This window comes from Anabrus simplex, chromosome 5 (genome assembly GCF_040414725.1).
Source record: "Anabrus simplex isolate iqAnaSimp1 chromosome 5, ASM4041472v1, whole genome shotgun sequence".
Classification (NCBI taxonomy): domain Eukaryota; kingdom Metazoa; phylum Arthropoda; class Insecta; order Orthoptera; family Tettigoniidae; genus Anabrus; species Anabrus simplex.
In genome coordinates, this window is record NC_090269.1 from 437,381,906 (window position 1) to 437,394,139 (window position 12,234).

Genomic DNA, 12,234 nt, shown 5'->3' on the forward strand with positions numbered 1-12,234 from the left:
ACAAGTCTCGCAAAGTATTGTGCGGACCAAAAAGTGGCAAGTATCTGCAAGTAGAGAAGTCACGAAATGCTGTATTTTAAAGGATGAGAAATAGCTGCTGTACATGGAATTATTAAGAGAAATGGGCTCTCTTTGGCGAAGAACACTATCTCAAAGAATGCCGAATGATTTCAAGCAAAAAGTAATTGATTTTCACCACTTTGTGATTGAGAAGCGTTAGGTTGAGGAATATTTACTCCCCTAAATAGGAAACGCAGATCAGACGCCAAAAAGTATCGACATACCACAAAGTCAAACAATCGATAAGAAAGGGACGTCAAGGGTTATCGTACGCACTCCGGGAAGCGAAAAACAATGATGCACTGTAATGCTTGCTGTAACTGCTGATGGCAGAAAGCTTGCACCAGCGTTGTACTAAATCGAAAAGCAATGCCGAAAGTAAAATTTCTGCAAGGGATCCACGTTCATATCCATGAAAAAGGGTGGATGGACACGTCACTCGTACAAGATGGGTTATGAACAGTTTGGGGAAATCGAGCAGGGTGCCTCCTTTGATGTTCGGCCTTTCTCGTAATGGACAGTTTTCGTGGCTACCTGACAGAAGACACTAAGAAGTTATTGGAAAGCATGAAAACCTATTTGGCAATGATTCCTGGTGGACTGATGTTGGTACTTCAACCCTCGGACGTTTCGATAAATAAACCATTCAAGAACAATGTGCGAAAACTTTATCAGTGATGGATGGCGGGAAATGTGCATGAAATTACCCCAACAGGCAAGATTCAAGTACCGCTTGTGGGTTGATATTGCATGCTTGGGATATGATTTCTTCGAAGATAATTGTAAAGAGCTTCAAGAAAACAGGAATCTCAAATTCATTAGATGGGAGTCAAAATGATTTCTTATGGAGAGATGTGGGCAATGTTATCAGTTGCAGCAGTTCTTCCTCCAGTGCTGGTAACGAACTCGAAGATGGTACCCTAAAAAAAGGTCATACTTTTTTGTTTTCTTTTTTGTCGGTACATTGTTATTATGTACTTAACATGAATTGAACTTTTATTAGTTCATATTTATTTCACTTCAGGTCATATCATCAGCTCGTAATGCAAAGGGAGCTTTCTGCCATAATTTTACGCCAAATGACGATAACCGCAAATAGGTTGAACCTATTTTGTGTATATATTTGATATATTCTTTCAAATGTAAATCAATTGCAAATATTTTTTAAATACATGAATTAATTGAATAATTTATACATACAAATTTTTCATCAAAACAGTGCATTAATTATGTGAGAAAATACGGTATATGCGGACGAAATACGTGCACTGTGCTCTAACTGGGGTGTGTCTAAACATTGTTAGTATTCATGGCTCCTGATGGTTCCGTTAGTAACAAGAGTTTTGGTTATTGTTACTTTGCTTATTTTACTGTAAATATAATAATTACATTCCCAGTTTTTCGACGTAGGGGTGGAGAGTCTTCATTTTACTTAGAGACTCTGTGTTTGATTACCGGCCTGGTAGGTTTTTTACCAAATTCTGAGAACTGGCTTGACGTCCACTCAGCTTGCACAAGAGCAATTCAGGGTTTATATATTGGGAAGGGTGGCTCAGGTTTTTTTTTCCTATTTGCTTTACGTCGCACCAACACAGATAGGTCTTATGGTGACGATGGGACAGGAAAGGGCTAGGAGTGAGAAGGAAGCGGCCGTGGCCTTAATGAAGGTACAGCCCCAGCATTTGCGTGGTGTGAAAATGGGAAACCACGGAAAACCATTTTCAGGGCTGCTGACAGTGGGGTTCGAACCTACTATCTGCCGAATGCTGGATACTGACCGCACTTAAGCGACTGCAGCTATCAAGCTCGGTTGGCTCAGGTTTAAGAAGCAAACTGTATTAACCTGGAGGCTGAACATGCATCACCTTGTAATCTGCTGGCTTTAAGCTGAGTATAGGTCACATGGTAGGCAAAGGCCTGCCCAAATTCTAGTAACATATCATTTTTATCATGTGATGAAAATTTCTGGAAGTGATATTTATTTCACTGATGTCAAATGTTGAGTTCATTTGGTGGATGCATGTCATACAGACAAAGTGAGTTGGATACATGGCTTGGATCGCATACCTCACAGCTTGCAAATGGGAGATAGTGGGTTAGAAGTTGGTTTTCTTTTGTACTCCATTTCAGTACCTTAATTAAGGCTTTGGTTGCTTCTTGCTAGCTCTTTCCTATCCCATTTTTGCTATAAGACATGTTTGTCTTGGTGTGATATAAAAGAAATAGTAAATTAACATTTCAGTATTCTTGGCAGAGTAATGTGTGATAGCACATTCTGCCTAAGAAAATAAAGTGAAAGGGAACTATCTCACTCCTCATTTCTTTAGTATGTCTCCTTGGTGACACATAGTTGGTGTCTTAACCTACAGCAGGTGAGATGGATGAGATATATTTCATGATTAGCTTTACTTTCTGGTGTAAAGGTCGGTGGTCTGTATTTTTGAGAGTTGTAGGATGATTAGAATGATTAGAGTAATTATCACTATTTATGTACAATTTTTGTGATATAACACTGATAGTTTAATCTATGATATAAGTGCTCCACAGTGAAAAGTATCCTTGAGCATTGAGCTAGAATGATTTCTTCTCCTGAACTGCACCCTTTTGTTTCAAGAATCATCTACAAGAAAAATCTTCCTTAAACATCAGTAAATTTTGAATTAACTCCAATACTGGCAGGTAATGAATTATCATTTTTTGGTGAGTAGATTGACTGGTGTCTGCAAAGGATGTGCAATGTATATATTCTCTTCCACAGGAAAGTTTTGAATTTTTATCAGAAACAGTACCTCTGAAACAAGAAATCAAAATGGAGATAACAGAGCCAGTTCCAACACCTGAAGCGGCATTTGAGGTATTGTACATAATTTGATATGCCATTTTCTGATTATGAAGGTAGGAAAAAATTTGTGAACAGATTTCATTGGGCAGCCATTTCTTTCAGTGCATATGAGTTGAGGGTTCTAGGAAAAATATAAATTTGTAGAAGTTTGACAATTTTCATACCTAATTTTAGTATTTGCTTTACCTTGTTCCAAAATCTTGTATTAGCTATCATTTGGGAACTGGTATCATTGCTATTAATACTTTTGAATGTGTAAATATACTGAACACATAATTTCTATAATTGTGAGTATCTGAAGCCATTTCTTTTCATTTTCAACAGACTATAGAACCTAAGATTTATAAATGCACTTCTACCAGTTATTTTTCTTCTGTTACTAATAGACATTACATAGAAAAATATGAGAAAAATATTGAAATGTTTTCATTAAGAGACTCCTTACTTTAAAGCATTAAGCCTGAAGATGATAAGTAGTAGTTTTAATAGTACTACTAGGTTTCCTATATGATATTGTAATTTTCTTCAATAATTGCAAGTTCTTCTACTGGGTACTGTATTGCACCTTGGTGTGACAAATAGCATTGCTGTAAGGCCCAATGCTATGTACCATACAGCAGCTGATATAGTTCCATGATTCTTCTCAATGTACATGCTGTGTCACAGCTGGTATCATTGCTACTAGCAGTATATTTCAGGAATTCTTCTCCTGAACTGCACCTTTTGATTTTAAGGATCTTCTACATATAGAAATTTACCTTAAATTTAGTAAATATTGAAATAGACTCAAATACTGATAGGTAATGAATTATAATGGTCATGTTATGATGAATAAATTGGCAGATATGTGCAGAGAGCATGCCTAATATATACTCTATTCCATAGGAAAATATTGAACATGCATCAGAAATTATACCTCTGAAACAGGAAACCAGATCAGAGTTAACAGAACCAAGGCTAACACAGGAAATCTCTTTTGAGGTAATGTACATAATTTAATAAGCCATTTTCTCATAATGGATATAGTAAGGAAATAACTGAACAGATTTCAGGGGACTGTCATTCATTTCGGTGCGAGCTTGCATCCGGGAGATAGTAGGTTCGAATCCCACTATCGGCAGCCCTGAAAATGGTTTTCCGTGGTTTCCCATTTTCACACCAGGCAAATGCTGGGGCTGTACCTTAATTAAGGCCACGGCCGCTTCCTTCCAACTCCTAGGCCTTTCCTATCCCATCGTCGCCATAAGACCTATCTGTGTCGGTGCGACGTAAAGCCCATAGCATTTCGGTGCATATAATATGATGTTCTTGGGAAAATATGTATTTTTATATGATGGACAGTTTTCTTACCGACTTTTTGTACTTGCTTCTGGTAGTTCCAAGATCTCTCATTGTGTATCATGTGGCTGGTGGAATAGTTAAAGGAAATGAACACAGCATATCATGTAGAATCTGGTATCATTGCTGTTATTGTTCGATAAAGCTATTGGAATGAACTATTCACATACGGACAAGAATGGGACACCGCGATCCTGGGGTACAAAATTAGGAAGATGAACCCAAGTAGCATTGGCAGGCAGCCCGTTTTGAGAGTAAGGGAGGAAAGCATGCTTGTGGTTTGAAAGCCACATGTTGAGTGTTTCCTTTTACTGTTTAGATTCTGAAGTAAATTCATATATATTAAAACTCTGGAAATGCATGCGAAAACATGTTCAGAAATGCAGACTTACTTCAGATATTCAATTTTTAAAATAAAATAAGTTTTAGTGTATATTTTGAAAATATATATTAAAATATTTGTTATTGGCACACTTAACTCTAAGGTTTGGGATGAGAATAAATCTAGCAATTATTGTTCCTTTGTAGTGAAAACAAATAAAAAATCTACAAAGACAATCCCATTTTATGGTATTTTGTGTACCTTTCTGTGGTAAAGTTTAGATTCATGAATTTGGATAACACTGCTCCATGACATTCAATCTATTCACCATTATTAGAACAGTCATAATTCACTTCTAAGGGAGTTACACTGTATTTTGTCTCATGCATGCACCAACACAATAATAAACACATTGCAAAGTCAAGTAATTAATCGTGTTTTCAGTGAAATTTTTAAACATTTGTATTGTGCTGATGTCTGTGATGGTTTCAAACTATGTGGAAAAGGTCTGTAAGAAGGAAATCTGAAACATATTTGAATGAATAATAACTCTGCCTCACAGTACTACATTAAAATGGGTTTAATTGTAAACAGTTACACAAAAGCAATGTCAGTTATAATTCAGTGACAGTTAAAACAAAATGTATCCTTGGATTAGTTACACTGATTAGTGCAGCCATATGCTGAACATAGGGCTGGCATTCTTGAGACAACAATCCAACCTCTTGCTTCGCAATAATTATGAAATCCAGTCACCATGAACAATGCAGTTTGGTTTCACAGCTGTGAGCTTGTGTTCAGGAGATAGTGGGTTCGAACTCCACAATTGGCAGCCCTGAAAATGGCTTTCTTTGGTTTCCCATTTTCATGCCAGTCAAATGCTGGGGCTGTACCTTAATTAAGGCCACAGTCACTTCGTTCCACTCCTTCCCCTTTCCTATCCAATCATTGCCAAAAACCTATCTGTGTCAGTGCGGCGTAAATCTAATTGCAATATCCCTGTCAGCTGACCATATGTTCTCATTCCTTTACAAGGAGCGCTGATGTTGGGCATACAGCCCCTCTGTGATATTGTAACTCAATATAGTTCAGATAACCTATATGAATAATAGTTTATATGGTTCATGTGGTTTAGGGTTGATGTCCTTGATGATATCCTTTCTAAATTTCATATGAGGTGGCCTGACCTAATCTATCTGTGGTGAGATATTGTGTGCTCAATTCCTGATGTCTTCTGGATTGGCCCAGAACACGTTTGTCACTTGTATTTATGTCTCTTTCTCATCCTTGACTCTTGGGATATGAAAGTGACTGTGGTATGAGCAGTATGGGTAATACCATTCTAATACAGCCAGATCTTGTAAGAAAAGGTGTGAAGTTGACATTCATGTAGGTGGTCCGTATGTACAGTTCAGAGAACATGAGAGACTGGTATACAGGGTGTTAGGTGTATACGTGCAGATATTTATTGTAGCAATAGAGAACGATGTGACGAACCACTATATATCAAACTTTTAGTAATCCTCGGAAGTTATTTTCGAGAGCAAAGGGGTACGATGTTTTTAGAATAGGTAGTATGCCTTGTTCTTGTGAATGAATAGCTTTCCTTTGATAAAAGGCAAGTCACGCGCCATCCCTGCCAAACTGGTTTCTGTTCTGTTTATGTTTAAGAGCAAATGTACTACTGTGACAGCTGAGCGCTCCCTATTCAATGCCACGAGATGTTACGTAATATACTTGCCAAACTGGTTTTATGTTTACGAGCAACTGACCTACGGTAACAGCTGAAGGCTACCATTCTACAACATGTTACGTTACATTATCGCCAGACTGGTTTGTTGTTGTTAGTATTTAGTTTCCGTGTTAGGGGTTTCAGACAACACTAGTTATCGGTTTCGGACCCTGGAGATGTATTGAATTCTCAGCGTTAATACTGGTTCATTTGCTGTTACGTCCTTTAGGGGATAGGGATATCTGTGGTCGTCAGCCCTGTGGTCTAGTGAGTATGGAAATGACCTGAAAACTTGTGTCGGTGCGCGACCTGTACGAGCGTGTGATATAATTATTGGTTGGGATACGCACGGCGGGACGTGAAATGCCGTACGATCCCCGTTGTGCATTGCGTAAAGGTAGAAGAAGGAAGACAGTTCCTTGCGCCAACGAACAAATGCATGGCATAGGATATCCATATGAGTAGAATTGACTTATCGAAGCACATCGAACGTTTTGTTTGAAACGAAAAATGGACATATTATACAACTAAGTAAATTAAACGTACCTACATTTCGTGCTTCCTGCCTGGTTGAGTGGCTAAAACGGTTGAGGTGCCAGCCTTTTGACTCCAACTTCGCATGTTCGAACCTGGCCTCGTACAGTGGTATTTGAAGGTGCTCAAATACGTCAGCCTCGTGTCGGTATATTTACTGGTACACCGAGCTCGATAGCTGCAGTCGCTTAAGTGCTACCAGTATCCAGTATTCGGGAGATAGTGGGTTCGTACCCCACTGTCGGTAGCCCTGAAGATGGTTTTCCGTGGTTTCTCATTTTCACACGAGGCAAATGCTGGGGCTGTACCTTAATTAAGGCCATGGTTGCTTCCTTCCCACTCCTAACCCGTACCTGCCCCGTCATCGCTATAATACCTATCTGTGTCGGTGCGACATAAAGCAACTTGTCATTCGAGCCAAGACACCACTGTGGTTCAGAATATCCTCTGGTGCTTAAACATACGTTCACGGAGGTCATCTGAAGTGGTTACCTCAGTTCGGTATACTTTGTTTCTCATGTCCCCCCAGGCATAACAATCCACTGGAATAAGGGCTGGCCAATTGATAGTTCCACATCGTCCTGTCTACCGTTGAGGAAATGTCTGCACCATCGTGTGAAATCCACGTGGTTCGGCGTAGTCGAAGCGACACGTCCTCTGAAAGCTCCAGTAACGTACTGTATCTACTGTACAGGAGCAAGATAACATTAATAAAAAGATGTAACTGACCTCCAACTACACCCATCCTGATATTAATTAGAACCGGTGCTGGAAACTGCCTTGTCCTATTGAATGGGGATATTCCACAGCTCATGAGTGGGATATAGTGGGTTCCAACCCCTCTGTCGGCAGCCCTAAAGGTGGTTTACCGTGGTTTTCCATGTTCACACCAGGCAAATGCTGGGGCTGTAACGTCATGAATGCCACGATCGCTTCCTTTCCGATACTAGCCCTTTCCCATCCCATCGTCACCATAAGGAAAGCTACACCGATCAAATTTATGCAAGTAAGGTGATTGGTACCGGTCTGAGTGTCTGAGACCGTTGAGGTCCTTATCTTCCGACCTCCAACTTGGCAGGTTCAATCTTGGCTCAGTCTGATGATATTTGATGGGGCACACATACGTCAGTCTCGTGTCGTAGAAATACTGGCACGTAAATGAACTCCTGCGATATGAAATTTCGTCACCTCAGCGTCTCAGAAAACGGTATAAATAGTATGTGGGACGTAAAGCAAAATAACGCTAATAAAAAGACGATTGGTCAAAGAGACAGACTTCCCACTGCATGCATCCAGATATTAATTGAGAGCCGGTGCTAGAGGTTGCCTTGGTATACTAAATATTAAACACTCCTTCTATAAAAATTGCCTCATGTGTCACTAATACACTTGACAGAAATTCTGGATTGAGTGCTTGATCAATTAACCAGCGGCAGAAATCCACTCTTAAATCATCACCGAGCTTGATAGTAGCAGTCGCTAAAGTTCGAACAGTATCCAATATTCGGGATGTACTGGCTTCGAATCCCTCTGTCGGCAGCTTTAAAGATGATTTTCCGTGGTTTTTCATGTTCACACCAGGCAAATGCTAGGGCTGTACCTTAATTAAGACCACGGTTGCTTCCTTCCCGATCCTAGTCCTTAGTTATATCTGTTGCCATAAAACCTATCTGTGTCGGTGCGACGCACCGATACAGATAGGTCTTATAGGACGATGGGATAGCAAAGGCCTAGGAGTTGGAAGGAGGCGGCCGTGGCCTTAATTAAGGTACAGCCCTAGCATTTGCCTGGTGTGAAAATGGGAAACCACGGAAACCATCTTCTGGGCTGCCGACAGTGGGATTCGAACCCATTATCTCCGGGATGCAAGCTCTCAGCCATGCGTCTCTAACCGCACGGCCAACTCGCCCGGTAATAATAATAATAATAATAATAATAATAATAATAATAATAATAATAATAATAATAATAATAATATTTTTTGCTGCCGGGCAGAGTGGCTCAGACGGTTGAGGCGCTGGCCTTCTGACCCCAACTTGGCAGGCTCGATCTTGGCTCAGTCCGATGGTATTCGAAGATGCTCAAATAAGTCAGCCTCGTGTCGGTAGATTTACTGGCGCGTAAAAAGAACTTCTGCGGGACTAAATTACAGCACCTCAGCGCCTCCAGAAACAGTAACAGTAGTTAGTGGGACGTAAAGCAAATAACATCACCGGTATTATTATTAACAAGTCATTAGGAGCTGAAAGGCAGGGAAGAAAATAGTAAAATATGCGTGGTGTAGGAGGAAACAAGATGAAATCTACTTCACCTGTGCCAACATCGCTCGCAGTAGTTTACTACAGGATAGTATGCGTAAGACCAGAACCAGGTCTCTTTGCGATGAGTCAGGTGTATCTTCGTATTGTGGTTAGCACTAGAGGACAAAGTGTGACAAACAGGTTTTGTGTATAAACATCAAACATGCACATCAACAGACACACACACACACACAATGTACCCTAACCAGTACAGTGTAGAATGAAGAACTGCCATGCTGTGTTCAAGGTCAATATCTAGCGTTTTAACAAGCACGTCTTCCGTGTGTTGTGTTCAGCTTGCGCCACGCACAAGGCAATCGCGAACTGAAACTCTATATTTATAATTTTTGTTACCGGTACTTCAATTTTTCTGCTCGGATTTATGAGAATATCGAACTATCGAGACTCAAAATACTACATCGATTGAGAACTGAACTCCCAACTCAATACGCTGCAGAAATGGTGTAACATCTGACATACCAATGTGAAACACGTAGCAATTGTTCAAGTGACCTCCCTGGACTACTCTGCAGGCTTCACTTCACCGTACCCGGCGAGTTGGCCATGCGGTTAGGAGCGCACAGCTGTGAGCTCGCATCCGGGAGATTGGGGCTTCGAACCCCAATGTCGGCAGCCCTGAAGATGGTTTTCCGTGGTTTCCCAAGTTCACACCAGGCATTGCGGAGGTTGAACCTTAATTAAGGCCACGACCACTTTCTTACCATTCCTAGGCCTTTCTTGTCCGATCGTCGCCATAAGACCTCTCTGTGTTGGTGCGACGTAAAGCAACTAACAAAAGAAAATCATTTCTCCGAATCCAGTCTTCCGTAATATCCATTGGAGATCTGGCGGGCCAATTGATGGGTCCATGTCATCCTATTCGCCATAGACCAAAGGACTGATCCAAATGATCACGCAGTAAGCGGCTTATATCAGGTGGTGGAACATCGTGTAAAAACCACATGTTTCGGCGTAGTCGAAACGGAGCGTCCTCTGAAAGCTCTAATAACGTACCTATGAGGAACTCCAGGTAAGACACCCCTATGAACTGTGCAGATAAGATGATGATAAAAAAATTCTGGCATTTCAGCGTCTACGAAAACCGTGAAAATTAGTTAGTGGAACGTAAAGATGTTATTATTATTATTATTATTAGTAGTAGTAGTAGTAGTAGTAGTAATATTATTTTTACGGAAGTTCTAATTAAACGGGTCCATTACAGTCATCATTTTACCTATCGGTACTTACTGTTCAGTAATAAGCCTTCCGTCCGCCTCTGTGGTGCAGTGGTTAGTGTGATTAGCTGCCACCCCCGAAGCTCAGGTTTGATTTCCAGCTCTGACAAGAAATTTGAAAAGTGGTACGAGGGCTGGAACGGGGTCCACTTAGCCTTGGGAGGTCAAATGAGTAGAGGTGGTCCGATTCCCACCTCAGCCATCCTGAAAGTTGTTTCCCGTAGTTCCCCCCTTCTCCAGGCAAATGCCGGGATGGTACCTAACTTAAGGCCACGGCCGCTTCCTTCCCTCTTCCTTGTCTATCCTTTCCAATCTTCCCATACCCCCGCAAGGCCCCTGTTCAGCATAGCAGGTGAGGCCGCCTGGGTGAGGTACTGGTCATTCTCCCCAGTTGTATCCCCGATCCAATGTCTCACGCTCCAGGACACTACCCTTGAGGCGGTAGAGGTAAGATCCCTTGCTGAGTCCCATGAAAAAACCAACCCTGGAGGGTAAACAGATTAGGAAAAAGAAGAATAAGCCTTCTATTAGAAATGCCCGGAGGCAATTCCACAGTAGGTCTTTTTCCTTCGAGCAATGTTCACGATGGATGCAACTACGGTTTTTGAAATTTGTCTCATTAATAACAATTTCACTGAATACTTATATCCTTGTCTTTCAGTGTCCACCGTCCTTTCAATGACCTAAAAAGTTTATGAATAAGCATAGACAACCCGCATTGTCTATTGTCAGAAATTCATCGTAGACTGTTGCAATAACAGCACAGAAATGTTGCGCCCATATTTCATTTACTTATTAACCATTTCCTTTCATTTTGTCAGCTTGGATCACTGAGTAATGCCATTGACGTCTTAAAAATCGCACACAAATACACAACACTTGATTCGCACGTATGTGCTTGTACGGATCTTCGACGTCACTGTAAGGATTCTGTGTACTTTTCACACAGAGTACCCTACACCGGTTTTCGAGTACAGCAAGTGACCTGGCACGTGAGTCATCCTCTTCTACTTGCCAAGCCTTTAGGGGAAGTGCACAACAACATGTGTTGGCCTACGATAAGAAACAGGTTCAACAAGCCCTATACTCGGCTACTGTACTTCCGCTACGCGTAGACAGAATGACATCACCGGCGTATCATGCTACGGCCGTTCAAAACACATTAGGTCCTGAAATATTTGGCTCAGTTATGGGCAAACTAATAGGACAAGGTAAAAAGTACATAGCATATATTATGAGATGTATTTTTCTTAGCCGACTAGCTTAATATCTGCACGTATACACCTAACACCCTGTATACCAGGACTGTCTGGCTGGGAGAGGAAAGCAATTGTAAACTACCTCACTTTTCATTTTCTTAGTTTGCATCCTCAGTGACACCTAGCTGCCAACGGCAACTGATGATAGAGCAGTTGAGGATCCTCCCTGCCTTTAGGCTGAGCACTTCATAGACAACATCAAATATGGAAGATACATATTTCCTACTAAGTTGTATTTGCCAGTACAGGAAGTGAAATATAACAGTGTTAAATTGTGAAGTTCTTAACATTTCAGAATTGATTTGTTTATAATGAGCAGATTATTTTTAAGTGTGTCTATACATTTTCATGATCATTCAGTGTTATTTTAGAAGGTTTTATATCGTTAATTTTTTGACTCTTCAAAAATAACTCTGAGTGTTCAAACAGGACATTTCTCCACTCCCAAAAGTCTCTTAGTTGTCATGTTTTTAAGGATACTTGACATAGATATTTTCTGGAAAATGATAATGAAGTTTCGAAACTGAAACTAATTCATTTACTACAACATTATGAATTGTTAAGCCCACACACATATATTAATAAATTTCCAGGTATCTGAAAAATATGCCT

The 12,234-nt window shown here is 40.6% G+C and overlaps 1 protein-coding gene across 1 annotated transcript in view; it reads left to right on the forward strand.

Annotated features, from left to right (window-relative positions):
- LOC137501029 (uncharacterized) overlaps window positions 1-12,234 on the forward strand; it is a 40,361-nt gene that overhangs the window by 1,629 nt on the left and 26,498 nt on the right. The window contains exons 2-3 of the mRNA XM_068227886.1: window positions 2,819-2,914; window positions 3,788-3,883. Coding sequence (XP_068083987.1) covers window positions 2,819-2,914; window positions 3,788-3,883 — 192 coding nt within the window. The remainder of the gene's footprint in view (window positions 1-2,818; window positions 2,915-3,787; window positions 3,884-12,234) is intronic.